This window comes from Phycodurus eques, chromosome 4 (genome assembly GCF_024500275.1).
Source record: "Phycodurus eques isolate BA_2022a chromosome 4, UOR_Pequ_1.1, whole genome shotgun sequence".
Taxonomy (NCBI): domain Eukaryota; kingdom Metazoa; phylum Chordata; class Actinopteri; order Syngnathiformes; family Syngnathidae; genus Phycodurus; species Phycodurus eques.
This window is the reverse complement of record NC_084528.1, coordinates 4,629,670-4,651,661: the sequence shown is the minus strand read 5'-3', so window position 1 is coordinate 4,651,661 and position 21,992 is coordinate 4,629,670. Positions and strand designations below refer to the sequence as shown.

The window sequence follows — 21,992 nt, the reverse complement described above, 5'->3', positions numbered from 1 at the left end:
CATGACACTTGAGTGTGTTCATGTATTCTGTTGAGTGTTTTTTAGAACATGGTCTTTTCCACATTCTTCTTCAAAAGTGGTAAGTGGGAACAAATATGTTTAGAATGGCTCATCCATTGGGCCCAATGTGTTTAGAGATCTTTTTTTACATTTCACGGTATGTACCCAGAGTTGTAATCACGCATTATAAAAGACCAGTGGTGGGCAAATAATTTTCCAAAGGGGCCACATGAAAAATTGGAACGGTTGTCGAGGGCCACATCAGCATGCTAACCTCAACTGTACTTCATATTCATTTATCCATATAAACCATTACATGGTTGTTTTTTAATAAGCTGCTACTTGTGTTCTAATTAGGAAATACACATCTAAAAAAAAATAAGCTGTCCTTACAATTACACATTATACCATAGTCAACGTTAAAAAAAATGTCTACAATGTGTATGACTTTGTTACTGTGTTGTCAGTATGTGAATGAATTTTTAACTTTGCTTCAGTTGTTGTATGGTGAGCAGTGTGAAAGCACTGAGTACCTTGAATGTTGAAAATAATTAGTTAGTGAGATTTGTCTTAATTGTCATGAACAAATTCACATTCATGAAATTTGGCATCTGCATTTAATGCATCACGGTCGTAAACACAGCTAATGAACTCTGTTTTATAGCAAACACTAGAGGAGGGAGCGACTTAATGCTGTGTGGTGGATGGTCCATTGCCTATCTGATCCTAACCACTTGGCTACTGCTTAATATAATAATTTTGTAATAGTCATAAATATATGAAGCTCATTTACTTTGCACAGACAGAGAAACCTGCATGACATTTGTATTTTGTTGTCTAAACAAGGGGACGGAGGTGGTGGGGATGGCAGCAGTGGGAGTGAAGAAAGTGGAAATGATAGGGGAGTTTCAACAATCCCTATTCCAACAACAAATGTCCCAACCACCTATGATGTGCTGCGCGGGCTGGGGATTGTGGGTAGCAGCGCTGTTGGTGAAGATGGAGACTGTGGTGCTTGCAGCAATCTCACTAGACATGGAAGGAACAACTGTTGTACACATGCAGAGGTAAGTGTGCATTTCCTTAGGGTTGCCGCTTTGAAGCAACAAGACCAATTAGCCGTGATGCACTGTGTTTATCTGTAAAATCTGCATGATTTCCGGTGAGATTTTCTTTTGGAGCAATATCTGTATAAATTCTGACTAGCTTTGCCGTGTATACATAGTAATGGGTTTTAGTTGGTTATGCACTTTAGTTGCTCACATGCCATTAGTTATTCAATTCAAAAAATTATACTGAGCCAAGTCGAGATTTATGTCTCTTTTCACACCATTAAAAAAAAAAAAAAAATAATAATAAAAAAATGTAAATTTGTTTTTAATTTTGTGACAACAGATGGGTGACCGTGTGGGTCCTGTTGGAAACGGTGAAGCCAGCACCTCTAAAACTTCATCAGGGGGAAGTCATACACTCTCTCCTGTGAACTGGAGCATGATTATGGGCAGACAGGATGCACTGGTGAGTACAAAAATAGGTGTGAATGCTTGATTGTTCAAACCGAGATAAAACTAGTGTCACTAAGGTGATTTCATCATAATAATCACAATTAAAATGTGTAATACAATATATTGTGATAACCACCTGAACCTGTTGTTATTAGTGCCAGTTGCTGGTCTGTGTTTGGTACTCAAGGAAAACATTAATCCAACAAAATACAGCTATTGTACATGTGATAAGGTCTTGGTAGCTCAGGCTGTTTTGTGATGATAGCTAATCTTTTCTCATCCAAAAAAACTGTATTGTACAACTGGATAGCTAAGACTGGGTCAATTTTGTATTTTTTTTTTTAAAAATAGAAAGGCTAACATTAATAATATGAATGCCAGGATGCCATGGAAAACACTGAGTCTAAGGATGACATCTGAGCGAGCTGGCTCTGCTTATGTGAAAAGTGAAACTGGACTCGGGAGATCTTTGCAAGAAAAGTCAAATTTTTCCCAACTTCAAGTTACCAAAGACAACTTCCACAACCCAAAGGTAACTGTCAAAATATGTTAGTATGTTGATTTAAGCCTCCTCCTATTTTAGTGGCCATGTTAGGTTTACACATGGCCGTCTGTGGTTTAATTAATAATGCAGTACGACCTAGTAGTTCCAGTAAGATGTGTATCCCCTGTTTTGAATATGGGAATGCACAGTCAACTCAACAAAGGTTACGCTTAAAACAAGAGTGAAAGTTTTATTCGAAGTTTTTTTTTTTTTTTTTTATTATTATTTTTTTTTTATAAAGTTTGGACACAGTTTCTCATTCAGTTGTGCGTCAATTATATAGTATAGTTTTGTCCATCCATCCATCCATCGTCTACCGCTTTTCCGAGGTCGGGTCACGGGGGCAGTAGCTTTAGCAGGGACGCCCAGACTTCCCTTTCCCCAGCCACTTCATCCAGCTCTTCCACGGGGATCCCGAAGCGTTCCCAGGCCAGCCGAAGGATGTAGTCTCTCCAGCGTGTCCTGGGTCGTCCCCGGGGTCTCATCCCGGTGGGACGTGCCCGGAACACCTCACCAGGGAGGCGTCCAGGAGGCATCCGAATCAGATGCCCCAGCCACCTCCTCTGGCTCCTCTCGATGTGAAGGAGCAACGGCTCTACTCTGAGATCCTCCCAGATGACCGAGCTTCTCACCCTATCTCTAAGGGAGAGCCCGGACACCCTGCGGAGGAAACTCATTTCGGCCGCTTGTATCCGGGATCTTGTTCTTTCGGTCTCGACCCACAGCTCGTGACCGTATGTGAGGGTAGGAACGTAAATCGAGAGCTTCGCCTTTCGGCTTAGCTCCTTCTTTACCACAACGGATCGATACAAAGTCCGCATCACTGCAGACGCTGCGCCGATCCGCCTGTCAATCTCCCGTTTCATTCTTCCCTCACTCGTGAACAAGACCCCAAGATACTTGAACTCCTCCACTTGGGGAAGGATCTCCTCCCCGACCTGAAGAGGGCACGCCACCCTTTTCCGACTGAGGACCATGGTCTCAGATTTGGAGGTGCTGATTCTCATCCCAGCCGCTTCAGACTCTGCTGCGAATTGCTCCAATGAGACTTGGAGGTCACGGCTTGATGAAGCCAACAGAACCACATCATCTGCAAAAAGCAGAGATGCAATACTGAGGCTACCAAACCGGACCCCCTCTACGCCTCGGCTGCGCCTAGAAATTCTGTCCATAAAAGTTATGAACAGAATCGGTGACAAAGGGCAGCCTAGGCGGAGTCCAACCCTCACCGGAAACGAGTCCGACTTACTGCCTGATATGCGGACCAAACTCTGACTACGGTTGTACAGGAACCGAACAGCCCGTATCAGGGGGTTCGGTACCCCATACTCCCAAAGCACCTCCCACAGGACCACCCGAGGGACATGGTCGAATGCCTTCTCCAAGTCCACAAAACACATGTAGACTGGTTGGGCGAACTCCCATGCACCCTCGAGGACCCTGCCAAGCAGCACCCCCTCCAAGGACTCCAAAAGGGTGGGTACTCTAAACTGGTGTTTTGTGCATAGGCACAAACAACAGTCAGGACCCGTCCCCCCATCCGAAGGCGGAGGGAGGCTACCCTCTCGTGAATGTTGGGTGAACCCCAACATACAGGCGCTGAGCCGGGGAGCAATAAGTATACCCACACCTGCTCGGCGCCTCTCACCGTGGGCAACTCCAAAGAGGAAGAGAGTCCAACCCCTCTCGAGAGGACTGGTACCAGAGCCCAAGCTGTGCGTGGAGGCGAGTCCAACTATATCTAGTCGGAACTTCTCGGCCTCACACAACAGCTCGGGCTCCTTCCCTGCCAGAGAGGTGACGTTCCACGTCCCTCGAGCCAGCTTCTGTAGCCGGGGATCGGATCGCCAAGGTCCCCGCCTTTGGCCACCGCCCAGCTCGCACTGCACCCGACCCCTATGGCCCCTCCCACAGGTGGTGAGCCCATGGGAAGGGGGACCCACGTTACCCTTTCAGGCTGTGCCTAGCCGGGCCCCATGGGTGCAGGCCCAGCCACCAGGCGCTCTCCTTCGAGCCCCAGCTCCAGGCCTGGCTCCAGAGGGGGGCCCCAGTGACCCGCGTCCGGGCAAGGGAAACCTGAGTCCATAATTTGTCTTCTTCATAAGGGGTCTTTGAGTAGTAGAGTTTTATTGTCATTGAAATGTTCCATTTCTATTAGTGCAGGACAAGGTTTCTAAATGGTAGTGTGACAGATTGGTTAAAAATAAATCTTAACACAGGTGCCGCCTTCGTCGAACTTAAGAGGAGGGCCGTGTGGTAACACTTCTGCAGCTGAGGCCTCAGATGTTACCAGTGAGGAAGATAACGATTATCTTTCTACCTCCCTGGAGCCAAAATATTTCTGTCAAGGAGTGGCAGAGGAGCAAGATCATGAATGGAACACCTGTCCAGACAGCGTGGAATTGGAGTTTCAGAAAGGTTGGTGTTTACAAAAGAAGTAGAAATAATTTATTGCCGTTTTATAAAGAGTTTACAATCAGGTTGAAGGTGGGTACTGATTCGTTTAACAACAATTCGATTCAAGGACTGATATCGGTTCATTTAGACCGATAACTGAAACGATTCAGTAACTTGTTAGCCACAAATTCATCTAGTGTGACTAAATACCTGCATATTAAACGGTGCAGGTGACATTTCTAAGATTCTTATTTCTTTGTCAGGGAATCGGGTAAAAACTAATTGTCATTAAATATAAAGATTTTCCTGATGTACTTTCCTTTTGTCTTATTGTGTACTTATTGGGCGGCTGTGGCTCATTTGGTAGAGCGGGTTGTCCAGTGATCGAAGGGTCACTGGTTCAAATCCTGGCTACGACTGTCCACGTCGAAGTATCCTTGGGCAAGACACTGAACCCTGATTTTCTCCCAGTGGGTATGGCAGCAGTCGCCCATTGGTGTGTGTGTGTGTGTGTGTGAGGCTTTGTAAAGCGCTTTGGGCACTACGATGGTGTCGATAAAGCGCTATATAAGGCAGTCTATTTACCATGCACTGTATGTGTTTTCTAATGGACTGCTTAATAAACGTTGTTTTATTACTTTGCAATAAAACAAAGGGGGAAACAGCAACTAATTGTAATTTATATTTCAGCAATGATTTCATTGTTGGGCATTCTTTTTCTCTAGAAAATAAATGTTTAGTTGGTGTTATAATTATCAGGGGGGTCCTTGGAAAAATGTCCCCACTCTAAGGTGTCCCTAGCTGGACCCAAAGTTTGAGAATCCCTGTTCTTAACAGATAATAGTAATGGCTAGATGCAAAGCACTGTATAGCCTCCTCTGAGTATTGCTTGTCTTTTCAGGTGCAAATGCTCCTCACAGTGTGGTGTACCAAAATGAAGAAGGGCAGTGGGTAACAGATCTAGCTTATTACAGCTCCTTTGAGAAGGAAGTTGATGAGAAGGCATCACAAAACGATGGGCAATTTCAAACTGAGGACTTTGTTTCCGCCGGTATGTATCAAGTTCTCCCAAATACTGTACCGGTCGTGGATGCCCATGTGTGTTTGAGTCACTGAGCACATTGTTTATGCCCTTTATATATGTGTCAGTATATTTTCCACACTCAGGTTTTCTTTTGGTTTTGTTTTGTTTCAGGTGATGCTTTCGAAAAGATAGTCAAGGATCAAGAGGAGTTTGAAAAGGAGCACCAATTTATGCAGGTATTGGTTACCGAGAAATGTGATGCTTTTTGTAGTCCCTGCAAAGCAATGGGGTTTTAACTTGGTCAGGCCTTTTCATAGAAGTTTGTCTGGCTCTACTGTTAAAGTATAAATCTCAACCAGTGTTCAAATAAGTTAAAAAAAAAAAAAAAAAAAAAAAAAAGAAAAAAACAATTTTTTTTCTGTTATTGCAAGAATCAAATTCATTTTGAGTGCTTATTATTTTTTTGTAATTGCTCTTCCGATTTGCAGTTTACACGATTTTTGTCTTTGCATAGACTTTGCACTGCTAAGCCTACCGCACACAAAGCGATGCGGCCGAACCCGACGCATAGTGTGTGGTGTTAGGCAACTAGTTTTTGTGAGTGGCCGAGGGATCATGTTTTACGGTACGGAAAGTATTCAGACCCCCTTAAATTTGTGACACTCATATTGAACCTCTGCTGCTGTCCATTTCTTCTGATCATCCTTAAGATGCTTCTACACCTTCATTGGAGTCCAGCTGTGTTTGATTATACTGATTGGACTTGATTAGGAAAGCCACACACCTGTGGACTGTGAGCTGAAAGGTCTTATAGACGTCAGCGCAAATGAGAATCATGAGGTCAAAGGAACTGCCTGAAGAGCTCAGAGACAGAATTTTGGCAAGGCACAGATCTGGCCAAGGTTACAGAAAAATTTCTGCTACATTTAAGGTTCGTAAGAGCACAGTGGCCTCCACAATCCTTAAATGGAAGACGTTTGGGACGACATATATATGCGCACGAGCACACACCTCTCGCCCAAAGATAGCTGGTAAAGGCTCCAGCATGCCCGCGACCCCTCCTTACGATAAGCGTTATGGAAAATAGATTGACATACACAATGGGCTTGAAGTTAACTTTTTGCTGATGGGCCCAAAGATTTTTGCTTGCCCACGACAAATGTGAGCTTGAAAGGCACTTTTAATTTTACGATATTGTGAATATTGTGAAGTCCCTACATACAAGTTTTTTTTTCATAAGCTTGCCTGATCGGTCGTGTTGTAAGCCTATACAGGCTCACCATTTAGGCCGTCCATATAGCAAATTGCTCAGTGTGCACGTGTGAGTCAACAAATTTTTTTGCGATAGTCCATTCTGGGTTCGGCCGCATCGCGCACTCTCTGACTGGCCTGAAATGTCTAGTTCCAATAAACATCAATGTCAAATAGTCAGGGTGAGCTTCCAAATCACTTTGGTGTGGCTTACAAAATAGGAGAAGAATATTTCCCCAACATTTCTGTGATGTGGGCCCACATGAAATAAATGATTCTGACTGAAGTAGCTTCAGTTGGTTAGAATGCTGACTCTTATTGTGGAGCTGAGTTACAATTGTTGCAAAGCATATGACATCACTGGATCAATCAGTGTTATTCCTTCAGTTTTACTGGAAATTGCTTTTCATGCAGGAGGAGCAGATTGTACCAGATAGCAGCAACAGTGCCTTTCAGAATGACTCTTGGAAAGCTGGTACTAGCAGCCACATCTTGATGAGGGCCTCTCAAGTTTCCTCTGAGTTTAATCCAGGGGACCAAAGCTACTTGCGACTGTCATTAGGGCAGTTTTTTGAACAACGTTCTGAAGCCCTGGGCTGTCTCGGCAGCGGTAATAACGTGGATGCGATTAAACGGGTCAGTGATAAAGTATTGCTGTTATGGAATTATGTTTATTTTTTTTGTTAAGTTCACTTTAAGCCTTATTGAGGGCTATTTCTCACATCAACTTTCAACTGTCTGAAGAGAACAGAAATTCATTTAAAGTAGATTTTCTGCAACTTAAAGTAGTTGGTGTGATAAAGTACTGTCATTATATCTCTAGCAACCACATGTCTTTTTGCCTTAGCTTGTCCCTTTTAGACAATAAGCTGTAACTTATTTTGTGTCCTTAACAATACAGCCATCTTTTGGGTATATTATAACTTCTCCAGAGAAGAGGGAACCATTTGCACTAATTCAGCCCTCTGACTTCCCAAATGAGGAGAGCTTTCCTCACAGTGACTCCATGGAAGTCAGCGAAACAGATAAAACACTAAGTCCTGGTAAGTCCACAGTGTTGTTAACTTGACCAACTGAATAGTAGATGATTTGATGAATATTCTTCGTCATAATCATTCAGGCCTGAAAGATCAACAATGAATGACATCTTTGGAGTCATTACAATTGTTCCTGATTTATAGTAATGTTTGCAGATGATCTGGACAAAACCTTTGTGGATTCTGTTGAAAGGGTGTCACCAAAAGGGAACACAGAGCCTGGGCTTTGTGAACAGAAGGTAAAATAATCTTTTATTTGTGGGAGTCAACACCCTGAGCAACTAGTTACAATCCTTTCCATGCAAACAGGACCATGTCGATATGTGCGAATGGATTTTACTTTACAACTATGGCAATACTTTATATTCCGTTAATCATTGGATAGCAGTGGTTAAATTAGTTGACATAATCATCATATAATTTCTTATTTTTAGGACCATAATTCTCTTGAAGCTCTTCTTGACTGCAACATGTGGCCTGGCTCTGCGTCAAATATGTGGAATCAGAGCTGCGTATCACCCCAAAATAACAGTAGCAATCTTATGCTGAGTATCAGCACAATTGCATCAGCCATTGCAGATGCATCCATCAGTACTGACCCATCGCAGCTGGCTGCCATGATCATGGAGCTGTCCAAGAAAAGTAGGGCGAGGAATCGGACAGAGCCCGCTCAACCTACAGGACCTGAGGAATTCGTAGTGGAACCTCGTCCAGATGAACATGTAAGGCTTTTCTTTTAAACAATAAATTACAAGCCCCAATACCAGTGAAGTTGGGATGTTGTAAAAAACGAATACAATCAATTGCAAATCCTTTTCAACCAATATGCACTTGAGCGTAGTATAAGGACTGACAACTGATAAAAAACATTTTTTGTTGTTGCTATTATAATTTTTTTCAAATGTTCTCTCATTTTGTATTTGATGTCTGAAACAAGTTCCGCAAAAGACTGGAAAGTTGAGAAATGCTCAAAAAACACCTGTTGAGAACATTCCACAGATGAACTGGTTAATTGGAAATAGGTGAGGGTCAAGATTGGGTATAAAAGAAACATCCCTCAAAGGCTCAGTTGTTGACAAGCAAGGATAGGGAGAGGTTCACCACTTTGTGAACAAGTGCGTGAGCAATCATCGCCTCCATGGTAATGAATACGCTACACTTCTTAGCATGCTTCTTACACGTATTGTTTACAATGTCATGAAGGAAGGGCAAGGAGTGGGTGGAAAAAGACGGACAAGCATTACGCTAACTGTTAAGCTATCGTTTCATGAAGTCGCAAAACACTGAAATAACAGATTGGGTGACAGTATACTTGTCACACAGGTCTCTGTGTAACCGCGTTATTGCAGAACATAATCAAGTTTGAACAACAAAACAAGCTAATTAATACGTGTCTGGAGATGTGAATGTAAAATAATTCACAGCCTCACGAGGTGCCCTCTGAATCGGAAATTAATTAATACATCACTGGTATCATCTGAGAACGGTGTAACGTTAAGTCTATTATGAATAATAAATATTGGTGTAGTCCCACAATAGGGAAAATGCCAACATTTCAGTAACAATAGTGGCTATAGGAAATATAAGTATATAATATAAATAGCATGCAAGAGATGACATTCACAAAATACTTTGATTCAGGCTGCGACTGCATCCGCCTTTACAAGGTTGATGCAATAATAACAAACATTGACGCAGTAATGTATTAATGAATAATGATTATATTTTGCAAATGCAAAATGCATAATTACTTTTATCCAGTTACATAATATAGTGCAATAACTGTCCCGCAGTAATGTTCTTGACAGAATTTAGAAAATATGGAAATTCAGACACATTTGGATATTTTTTTCTGGAAGTGAGTTTCTATAGGTAAGCAGCTCTGCGTTTCTCAACATACAATTGCAAGGGATTTTATCATCAGTGACCTTTGATCCCTCAGGCGGCACTGCATCAAGGGTCATATTTTTCAAAACCAACTTCTTCTCGAATTTGGGTTTTACTGTTGTCTCTACAGCGCCTCAGTAAACTTGTGAAATACGAATTAAAATCCATGCATTCCTGAGTTGCAGACATTTTTTCTGCCAGGAGTCCTGAAATCAAATAATTCAAATTTCTTGAGTTTATGTACGTCACTCGTGAAGATCTCCACATTCCTCTCTGTATCTTGAGCCAGCGCTTACAACATAACAAAACGTGAAACTTGAATGCACACGTGGCTTTCAGAAGTGGGTCGTCTACACGGAGGTAACCAATCAGAGGGAAGGGGCGGTCTTTGTGAAATATTACCAAAGCTGATTCAAAACTGGGTCAAACAGAAGTAGCTGTCAGAGGGAACTTTTGTGGACACTTGTGTGAGAAAACCAAGCTTTTTTTTTTTTTTTTTTTATATAAATGAAATTTACACTTTTATACTCTGTCCATGTTGGAGAGTCGCTCTATAGCGGTCTAAATAGGCAAAATATGACACCTTTAAAGATGTGTCACCTTTGTGTAACAGATATTGCCACGTAGGCACAGGAACGCTTCAGAAAACTATTGTTAGTTGACACAATTCGTCGCAACATCTACCAATGCAAGTTAAAACTTAACCATGCAAAGCAAAAGCCATATATTTACAACACCCAGAAACACTGCCGTCTTCTCTGGGCCAGAGCTCATATGAGATAGACTAACACCAAGTGGAAAAGTATGCTGTGGTCCGACGAATCCACATTTCAAATTACGTTTGGAAATTATGCATGTCGTGTCCTCCGGGCCAAAGAGGAAAAGGACCATCCGTATTTTCATCAGCACATAGTTCAAAAGCCAACATCTGTGATGGTATGGGGGCGTGTTAGTGCCCAAAGTATCAGTAACTCGCACATCTGTGAAGGCACCATTATTACTTAAAGATACATGCAGGTTTTGGAGCAACATATGCTGCCATCCAAGCACGTCTTTTTCAGGGACGTCACTGCTTATTTCAAGAAGACAATGCCAAGCTACATTCGCACGTGTTAAAACAGTGTGGCTTTGTAGTAAAAGCGTGCGAGTACTAGGTAAGACACTATCGAAAATTGATTGGAACTGGGACTAACGTTCCAATTCTTACAGAATCGTTCAAATAAAAATAAAATGGTTCGTGTGAGTGAAACAATAAAATACGTGTAATGCCAACATTGAGCCAGCTAACAAGTTTAACATTCAGTATGTGCAGTATTTTCTATATACCAAGCGAGTGCGGGAGACACTGTCTACAAAGCTCACACACCTTGCCTAAAAGGGCAGATAGGATAATCAAATAAAAACAAGTGTTTTTGTTTTTATACTGTACCAAGGGGTGGACTGGACATCGGGCATACAGGTGGGCCGGCAGTCCTCTGGGGCCGATTGCAAAGCTGCTGGGTCCTCCCTTACTGGTCCACAATTTAGAGGGGATGGCCCATTGGTCCGTATTTAATATAGACAATCAGGCTATTGGACGAAAGCGGCCCCACCCATTACTTGCGTGGTCCAGTTGTAACGCAATGACAGCATGACTCGTGCTGCGTGTTTCATAGTAGTATAGAGCAAAGAGCGTAATGTGCAAAAACAAAAAGTTGAAGAATCTCATTTTAGCTGCTGCAAAATGAGCAAAAATGATCGATGTTCGCTTGACAAACTGTTGTAGACTCAAAAAATGTGGTAGCTATGGCACTTTAATCTGATAAAATAGCAAATGGTCAGCGCTTATAGGTGTTGAATGACGAACAAGTGTCCATATGAGGCTGCGTCTTAGTCTGTCAGCTATTTAGGTTAAAGGTGGATCGAAAAGGCTGCATAGCAGTTTAGATTTGGCGCAAGTCTATACTGCAGTTAAACGGGTTTTAAAAAGCACTCTAATAAGAGAAATGAATGACGTAAATATTTAGCAATTTAAACATTTCAAAAGTAAATGTTAAAAAAAAAAAAAAAAGTCCAAACCTACCTTTGCAAAGGGTATGCCCACATTAAATAAGAGTAAGACCGTGTCAAATGCTTTTAGGACAGAGTTGCCTCTCTTTGCCTGATGCAAATGCATGTTGTAGCGTTTTAAGGTCAGAAACATTTTGAACCTGAAGCCTGAGCTGCTATATCAGAGATATAAAGAAAATAATATTAGAAATGATTTCAATAATGGGAATAAACAAATCAGTTGAATTAAACCGAGCAACCAAAAGTGGAGTTAACAATAGACACCATACTTCTGATAGCGAGGATGTTGATGACACACTGTTTGAAATAGATTATACATCTATCAGGAGGTATAAATATACATGTTGAGTAAAGTTTCTTATTTGCTTTCCAAAAAGCTTACAGTATATGATGGACAAAGTCATGATTATCTAAAATTCTAATTAGCCATAAGGCTAATTAATTTTTTCAAAAGTGTGTAAGCATCCCTAAAGCAAACTCTAGCCCTTTTGTTGTTATCTTGGCTGGTGTTACGGATGACTGTGAGCCTTTCCAATTATTATACAAAATAAAAATGTAATGATACTGAATAGGGCTAAATTGGTAGAACCCATTGAAATAAGATGGAGCAGCAAGTATTAGCTGGATAGTTCCTTATTGCAGGATTTTACTGGTTTACATTGTGGCAAGGTTTTCCAGCAAGTTCAAACATTTCTATTTTAATTTAGTTTTAATTTGTTTTCAATTTACTACATTATAAATTGCAATAACCTCTCCCTCTGTGTCTCGTCAGGCCAGGCTGATGCAGTAGCAGTTGAGGAGAGAGACTACATACTGCATACACCTCACCACAATGATTAGAGTTGGCTTTGGAATAATTGTAAAATACATTCCTTCGGGGAACATACAGTATACATGCATTACTAGTCAGTTGTCCTCCACTAATTACAAGGGGAAAGCCAAAAATGCCCGGGCCGACTATTAGTATATATTTTTTCCAAGTCCACCCCTGACTGTTCCTGCTGCTAATCTAAACTGGGTTGTCAAATTCTACTTTAGTCTGTCTTCACAGGAGACACCAGGTTAGCCCATCAATGGGAACTCAGTAATATATTTTAAGTCTGGCAGCATTAGACACTGATGTGTACATTTATTTTCAGGAGGTTTTCAAAATTAAATCTCACTTGTAAAAGTGTATACCTATACTCTTTTGACAAGAAAATGTATAACATATACATTCAAGTTCATAGGTTTGATAATACTAGTTAATAATAACCCTGTGAGAAATTCATAATAAAGTTCATAAAAAGTTAGTTAAAAGACTTAAAATTCATAGATGCCTTCAGATGGTTTAATCCACAAATAACTGGTTATCTTCTTTTAAACCAGGGGTATCCAAACCTTTTGTTTCAAGGGCCAAATTTAGAAAGCAAGTACTAGATTGACCTGTCAGGAGACCAAACCTGTCTCCCATTGTAAATGTGTGCCGCATTATGAAGCACAAAATATGATAAGAGACACCGGACTGTTGAGCAACTGAAGTTGTACATCAAGCAAGAATGGTAAAGCATTCCACCTACAAAGCTTCGGCAATTAGAGTCCTCGGTTCCGAAATGCTTATCGAGTGTTCTCAAATGGAAAGATGATGTAACTCCATGGTAAACGTGACCCTGTACCAGCATTTTGGAATGTGTTGCAGGTATCAAATCTAAAGTGAGCGCATATTTGCAAAATAAACAAACAGGTGTTTGATGAGCATTCCTCAACTTTCTCAGTCTTTTTTGCCACCTGTCCCCGCTTTTTTGGAATGTGTTGCAGCCATAAAATTCAAAGATAATGATTATTTGCTAAAAACAAAGTTGGTCAGTTTGAACATTTTAAATATCTTTGTTGTGTATTCAATTGACTATAGGTTAAAAATGATTTGCAAATCATTGTACTCTGTTTTTGTTTACGTTTTACATAACCGCCCAACTTCATTGGAATTGGGGTTAATTTATTCAATTTGCTTTTTTAATTTTTAAAATGTTTTTTAAATTGTATCATAGCGTAGGTTAGGGCCATATTTTACATCAATTTCATGACCGTACAGTTCATAATACTTTTGTGCAGTTTTATATTTAACTTTTCCTTTCCATTTAGAAGGCAATATCACTGAATTACATTGATCTTGTTGTGGTTTAATTGATATATAGTATGATATGGTAATTGTAATATCTGTTTGTAAATAAGGGAAACTATCAAAATAAAAAATAGCATTTTTGGTTGCATTATTTGTTGTAAAAAGATAAATGACACCCCCCAATCTTTATCAGTGCAACCCTGATGAAGATCAGAATGGCCTGTCGGTCACACTACAAAGACGTACCTGTGTTGAAGAACAGAGTGCCCTCGACATTGAGAAATACTTGAAGATTGAAATGTCTGGCTGCAGTGACACATCAGTAGCACATACTACCTTTGACCTCACTGGCTGGGCTGACCACATCAGCCGAACGCAGAAGACACAGACTGGCTATATTGAAGAACAAAGTTTAGCTAAACAAATGGACAATGAAACCGGTGCAATAAAGGAGGATAAAGTCACAAGAGTAGAGGCAACAAAGACTAGCTCTTCCAAAATATCTAATGCAAATATATTATCTTCTGATGATAAGGATGATCTGAAAAGAAGTTCTATTCCTCGTCCTCATTCATCAGTCAGTTCTTTGGACTCGAGGAAATCTTCCATGCCCAGTGTCCCTGGAGAGAAAAATGCTGCATGTGACAACACTGTGTGTAAGACTGCAAAGACTAGTATTTTCTCAGCAAGAGCATCATCAGTTTTTGGAACAAAACTAGAAGAGTTGAATTCACAAATACCCCCTGGTGGTTGCTTCTCAGAGACATATCAGAGCAGTCATATGGGCACTTCTTCCTCTCCAGGGTGGAAGAAGCACCAGTCAAATCCTCCGTGTCTTAAAGGTTCCTCTGCTCCAATACAGAAAATGAGTAGCACTGTCCAGCAGCAGGGTGTTAGACAGAGTAACTCTCCAGGAAAGAAAACGCCAACCAAAATCCTCATGGCTGTTCCTCCGTCTCATTGCTCTGTGGAAAAACATGTTGGCTTCTCCTTCCAAAACACTCAGACTCCAGGCGACTGTGCATCCGGTGAGTAGAAGTTTGTATAAATAAATAGGATGGTCTCTGTTAGTGAGAGTAAGAGACTGTGTGTGAGTTGAGCTCTCCATTAATTATAGACAAGTATTATAAATAAACAATCGGTGACATTATTTACAGAGCTGCCAACAGAATCCTGTATGGAGGAGAGACATTGCGACTTCAGGCCCTCCACTTCACCTTTAACTCACTCCTCACCAAGTCAAACTTCACCACCTGAAGCTAATAGGTACTGTATCAATTCTAAAGCTGCATAAGTGTAATGTTTCATAAATGTTATATGATTATAAGTCACGTTATGATTCATGCAAATGAGTATATCACTGGTTAATACTTATTCACGCCAATGCTGATGCTCAGATAGCACCAGAATCCAGTATGCTACCTAACCTATCCTATTGTTACCATGTTAGTGTTTACTATTGGCTTTGTTAAATACTGTAGTTTTTTGGGATTTGAATGTTATGTTCCCAAGACTTAAAAATCTATCAATGACAATTTTGTAGTTTGTTTTACAGTTTTCTTTATTTTGTTTCATTTGCAGTACTGGGTCTCCTTCGGCAGCTAGTGGCATTCTGGCAGGCAAATGGCAGGCAGATCATGACCTCTCTCCTCAGTCAACCTGCTCCAGCCCCAGTCTCAGTAGGCTTACGTACATCTCAATGAATGATGCCACAGTTTTACCAACACCTGGAAGGCAAAAGGTACAAATAGTAATTAGTTATACTGTGTGTGTGTGTGTGTATGTGTGTGTGTGTGTGTGTATGTATATATATATATACATATATATATGTATATATGTATATATACATATGTGTGTATATATATATATATATATATATATATATATATGTATATATATATGTATATATACATATGTGTATATGTATGTATATATACATATGTGTATATGTATATATATATATATATATGTATATATATATGTATATATACATATGTGTATATGTATATATATATGTATATATACATATGTGTATATATATATATATATATATATATATATATATATATGTATATGTATATATGTATATATATATATATATATATATATATATATACATATATATATATATACACATATGTATATATACATATATACATATATATATGTATATGTATATCTCAAGAACACTTCAGAAAACCAATGTCAGTAAATACAGTTCGGCGCTACATCCGTAAGTGCAACTTGAAACTCTACTCTGCAAAGCAAAAGCCATTTATCAACAGCACCCATCTAAGATGGACTGATGCAAAGTGGAAAAGTGTTCTGTGGTCCGACGAGTCCACATTTCAAATAGTTTTTGGAAATTGTGGCCGTCGTGTCCTCCGGGTCAAAGAGGAAAAAGAACCTACCGGACTGTTATTATTCTATGTTCACTGGTTCACTGGTAATTCTTAGTGACCTTTTATTCTATGATTGACATAGTTAACCTTTGTTTGATGAATTACCAATGAATTGTTCATTTATTTATTTTACATGGTGAATTAAACAAAGCATGAATTGTAACCTAACACCAACTCAATGATAATTTCAAGCCATTCGATTCTACATTATACAGACATTTAAATCGATAAAGCCATATATCATGCCCATTCCTACTTTAACTGAAGTGTGACAAATGGGAAGGGCATTTAATTAAAGATGATTGACAGAACCAAAATGTCTGCATGAGAGGTGATCTGTGAACATTGGGCAATCTCCCCCATATTATACTAAGGCTGAAAGTGTGATTTTGTAGTATTACATGCTTTTTATTTTATTTGCAATGACATGAAGGACAATAGGCAGCAAAAGGTACTGAACGTGAAAAAGAAATTGCTTTAGTAAAACAAATATGTATAGCACAGGATTTAGGGATTATAAATTTGTAACACTAACTTCAACATTTAATGTACTAACATTTTACATTGATTCTTTTAATCTTATTTATTTATTTTTTTAAATTCTTTTTCTCTCCACAGAGTGATTGTACCATGGCGCTCAGCACCACAATCATCAGATTCAGTCCAACTCCGCCTGTGGAACAAGGCCCACAGTCCCATGAGAATACATGCAGTCATTCCAAAAGCCTTGATGAAGTGCAGTCGAAGCACTCCAAAAGTCTGGAACAGCTACCAGCGCAACACTGTAAAAACCAAGATACCACGTGTGGTGGCTCTAATCTGACCTGTACCCGCAGCCAGAGTGAATGTAGCTATGCTGGTGATAAAATTGATGGTCTTTCAGCAAACTGCAGGAACTGTAAGAACACAACTGAGTCCGATGTAAAGCATCTCACAAAGGTTGACTCGGGCTATATCAGTAATTCACACATTCCACAAAGTGTCACAACAGCAGCTCCTCATACATCTGAACAGTGGGGATCTGCCAGCTCCATCCCATCATTATTTTCTGGTGGGCTTGGCATACCACAATCTTACTCATCAGAGGGACTACACTACAGGCCCATCAAATTTAAGACTCCGCATCCTGGCTTGATTGCCGTCCCCCACCAAGGAGATATGCAGTCCCTCTTGGCTGGCTCCCAACTAGCTCAGCAGTTTTTTGGACCTAATGCGCCATTAAATCCTGGCATCTATCATATGGGAGCAACTGGAACCGGTCTCTACAGTGTGCCTTCTTCAGGCATGTTTTGTTTTTTAATTTTAGAAATGAAGTATTTTAAATTAATAATGATTTCCTTGTTACTGTAACTCTTTTAGGCTTAAGACTATCATTTCTTTGTTTTTATTTGTTTTCATAGATGTGGCCAATGGTGAGCCAAGAGTGAGGCACATCCATCCAACAGCACAACCTGTGGGGATAGCTAGTGCTACTGGGTCTCATCACCTTTCAAGATCCACTCAGAGTCATCAGGACATGGGAGTGCTGGGAAAACTCTACAACCAATATGGTGGAGAACCAATGGTGACAAGTTGTCTTGATGAGCTAAGAGGTAAAGATTGGTTTTAGTTTCACTACTAATATAGGTTACAAGAGAGACAATATTTGTATGTATTTATTTCATTTTCAGTTCAAGTGGTGGTACCTGAGGAGCTTCAGTTTCCTCATGCCTGTTGTGTGGGAATTGCTTCACAGACCTCCCTAAGCATCTTCAACCCCTCTGAAAGATGGCAACAGGTTTCAATAACAGTTACAAGTCTGTCCATTGATGGTGAAAAGGTAGTTTTTAAATTTTTTTTTTTTGTGATACCATGGGAAAGTCAAAGGACATTCATATTTGAATTAACTTTGAAGTTGTCCAGAAACTTAGGACCCTTATGGGGGACAACTCAAAGCTGTTCATAAAATGTTACAAATCAGTGGACACAGATATGAATTACTTGATTTAATGTTGTAAATTGACAACGCACAGTAGTCATATTTGTCTTCTACCCCAATCGCTTTAGGTGGTTAATTTGCCTTACCAATGGCTGATCGTTAAGAGCAAGACAATCATTGGCCCCAAAAGTACAGAAGAACAGAAAGTGTTGTTCATTCCTCCAAAGGCTGGTGTCTACCAGTGTGTCCTCAGTGTTTGCTCTTGGCCTACACCCACCAACCGTGAAGTGGCTGACAGGGCCAGTATTTTTGCCAGAAGGGTGGTGCTGGTTGCCATTGCAGAAAATCCTTCAGTGGAGGTGAGCCAAATGTAGAGTAGTCTATTTCACCTTCGATATTGTCAAAATGTAAAGAATGCATCAGTACGGACCCATCGCAGGTCAGTACTGATGCTGCAATATTAATATTATTCTCCTCAACATGATGGCTTATACAGTAACATCATATATCGTTCATTTTGTTCCTTAGGTTGAAGTAGGTAATTCTGGATGTTTGGATTTTGGAGATTTGCCAGGGGGCAGTTCGAAATCCCTTCTTCTGAAACTTCTCAATATGACCCGAGCCACAGTGCCCATCAGACTTGTCATCAGTGCTGTAAGTCAACACACAATAAATATCTATTACTTAAGTACCGAAATTTCTCATGTATAATGCACATTTTCTTCCCCCCAAAACTGTCAAAAGTCAATAGTGCGCATTATACATGGGTATAGGGGAAAATGGGGGGGGGGGCTTTCACATTTTATAAACGTATGCCGCCATCTTGAGGTTATGGAAAACCTGTACACTTTCATTCCATATAGCACAGCACAGAATTTATGAAATTCTGCCTGGGTAATCAAACATATGAGCGCAACTGTGTGTTTTCTCATTTACTAAATAAAAGTAGGGCTGTGAATTTCAAAATAAGAGCAAGTAAATCGAAAGTATTGCGTCAAATAAAGTGCTTAACTTCAGAATAATTCTTTAAAACTAACAAAATACCGATAATACTTAAGGTTTTGATCATATGAACAGAAGCAAAATTAGGCATTGTAAAAATAAATTCTACAAGGGTTTTCCAGAATTTTTAGATCAACTTTGGGGGTGCGCATTATACACGAGACATTACGGTACATGCAAACCATCAGCTGCAGGGATACTGTCACCTCCAGTAGGAGCTATGTGAATCCAGCATGACGAATCAGTGTACAGCATCTAAGAATTAGATAAGATTTAACCGTGACTAATACATAATATATCAAATTAAAATCTTATTTTAAAACTATGGACTCAAAACTAATGGCTAACCACACATTATACTTGAATTCTTTAAGAAGGCTACAGCATGGCGTTGCTTCACGTTGTCCAAACAGCAAGTTTCCGTAACATCGGAGGCCACGCAACCAGCAGGTCACATGGCCTCACTGTCTACTTCTGTGGTGAATCATGTGATGCATGCCAACTACGGAGAGGTTAGTCTTGTTTAAATCTGTTCAGTCTTTGTCAGCACTTCTGAATTGATGAGTATAGATGGAATGCAATTTTCATTTCTTTTTTTTTTCTTCCTAGAATCCAGAGTGTTTTATGGTTTGGGTTCACTTCAAGGCCCTGCAAAAGTACACAACCTCTTCAGGTACTATCTCTGGGTTCATTATTCCAGGTGTACTTTATGACTCTATGTAAGACAATGTAATGTTCTATCCACAGAAGTGTGTGCAAAGCATGCGTACGAACATTCACACGCAAAGTGTGTGATTTACCAAGTTGGACTTGTGCATGGGAACGTGCGTGAATTTAAGCACAGTTCTGGCCATGCGTATGCACAAAACGTTGTACAACAGTGAAACTACAAATAGAACGCACTAATGGGTCACAGAGTTAAGCAATCTCAAACCATATAATATTTCTCATATAATATACATAATTTGCGTGATTGGTGTAACAGGTTATAAAAAGCAGCTGTGACAGAACAACTTGAAATGCGCGTCATAGCTTTTCTTGCTCGACTGGAGGATTTGGAGAACCGTGTGCTCCACAGGGAGTGCGTTTTCCAGGAGCACGCTGATCTGTTCAGTCAGAGCACAGAGTATGACTTATCAGCAGGTACCACTTCCCCAAAAATACATTGACAAATTTGTCGTGATTTGGAACCCATGTTTGAGCGGGAGACAAAAGACCAAAGCCATCCCGGTGTACATCCAGCCCCTGAGCGCAGGCAGGACTGGATTGAGTTGTTATTGAAAGAGCAATAAATTATTGTCATGTTTATTTAAAATTTCACAAATTAAACAAAATGTTTCTTAAACACCTCAGCTCAGCTTTTTATTTTACCTGCAGTGTGACTTGTTGATGGTACTGGTTCTGTTGGGAGAATGTCTATGTCCCTATAATAATAATAATAATAATAATCCCATGTAGTGAGGTGTCCCCGTTGATGCTTGCAATACGGGTTCATAGGTGAAAGCTGTTGCTTGTCCTCCTCCAGTTAAACTCCCTCCAAAGTCATCTTTGTTTTGGTTCGAAATACATTTAATAAGTTTGAAGGTAAGGGCTGAAAATATGTGCAAAGACTGAGAACAGTAGAGTGCTAAATATTTTAGCTATACTGTAGCTTAATTAACTTTTTCACCATCTCAGCTAGACAGATTTTTTTTGGGTGTGGCTAAAAACTAGCCCTGTGACGAAAGGGGGCTGGGGCTTATACTTTCTGGCATGAGCCCCCGCCCCCACTATATATAGTAAATGACAAGCGCCCTGATTCGATACAGTAGCCATTTGCCGGAATTGTCACTTTATTCATCATAACTTGACCCATTTTCTGCGTCTTCCCCGACGCGCATCGCATAAAAGGGCAGCGGTGAAGCAGACGAGATCCCCCACCCCCAGCCCGAAAGCTGCTAGAGTAACCGCCGGAGGCCCACCGTTAGGGCTGTCAGCCTCAGAGTTAACGGCCGCGATATCACACCGTGAGGATGAGGAGAGAAACAAATATCCACGGGGTGTGCATCACACTGCTGTGTCCGCATATGGTGCACCATTCGGTGGCCACAGCAGAGCTTTAATGGGCTGCTGAATTGCAAAGGAGGGTAAATTGTAGCAGCGTGGGGCTCAGAGGCTGCCTGGGTGCCAACGAGTCTCTCTGCGGCCTGTGAGAATGTGTGCAATGTTCATCGTTTGGAATTATCCTCTCCCGGCTAAGGAGCTGTGAGAGAAGGCACATATTTGATTGACAGATGAACGTACTGGGGAGGCGGGGTTTTCGGAGCATTCGGCAATACGTCCACAGTTTCTGGAAGCTGAAAGAACGTCTGTTCTTGACCATTTTGAAGCCTGATTTCAAATACTTTTTTTTTTTTTTTTTTATTCATTCAAATGTGTCCAGATTGTTAATGCTACTCTGTGGCGTGTCAAATTTACAGGACATTTTTTGGTGACTTTGCGGGGACTTAAAAGATGATTCTCATCTGCTGACTGTGACATGTCTTTTGGCACTGCGTTTGATGTCAAACAATTTATTTTATATCCAAGACTGCTCTTTTATTTGATCCAACAGAATTAACAGCAGGGGTTAGACATTCTCTCATTTCTATTTTTTTTTTTTTTTTTTTTTTTTTTTTTTTTTTTTTCCCCCCCCCTCTTTTCTTGGCAACACCTTGCAATAATTCACAACTGTCTGTTACAGAACGTCCGTATTTTGTTACGGAAGTCACTCATTAACGCTTTTGTTACGGAAATCACTCATTAACACTGATTGTTCCGGATATTGGGGGGGGGAAAATCAGGCGTCTGACATTACGGGTGCGTCTATTCTTGTTCGCCCCCCAGCTGCCAAGTT

At 40.4% G+C, this 21,992-nt stretch overlaps 1 protein-coding gene across 1 annotated transcript in view; it reads left to right on the top strand.

Moving 5' to 3' along the window:
* The window catches only part of cep192 (centrosomal protein 192), a 72,754-nt gene that overhangs the window by 7,804 nt on the left and 42,958 nt on the right, over positions 1 to 21,992 (top strand). Inside the window, 21 exon segments of the mRNA XM_061673701.1 lie at positions 847 to 1,067; positions 1,396 to 1,518; positions 1,887 to 1,910; positions 1,912 to 2,037; positions 4,269 to 4,467; positions 5,348 to 5,497; positions 5,642 to 5,706; positions 7,136 to 7,357; positions 7,623 to 7,764; positions 7,915 to 7,997; positions 8,193 to 8,480; positions 13,989 to 14,823; positions 14,953 to 15,061; positions 15,377 to 15,536; positions 16,816 to 17,479; positions 17,598 to 17,789; positions 17,868 to 18,016; positions 18,244 to 18,474; positions 18,644 to 18,769; positions 19,492 to 19,629; positions 19,727 to 19,790. Of these exon segments, the coding sequence (XP_061529685.1) occupies positions 847 to 1,067; positions 1,396 to 1,518; positions 1,887 to 1,910; positions 1,912 to 2,037; positions 4,269 to 4,467; positions 5,348 to 5,497; positions 5,642 to 5,706; positions 7,136 to 7,357; positions 7,623 to 7,764; positions 7,915 to 7,997; positions 8,193 to 8,480; positions 13,989 to 14,823; positions 14,953 to 15,061; positions 15,377 to 15,536; positions 16,816 to 17,479; positions 17,598 to 17,789; positions 17,868 to 18,016; positions 18,244 to 18,474; positions 18,644 to 18,769; positions 19,492 to 19,629; positions 19,727 to 19,790 (4,311 nt within the window).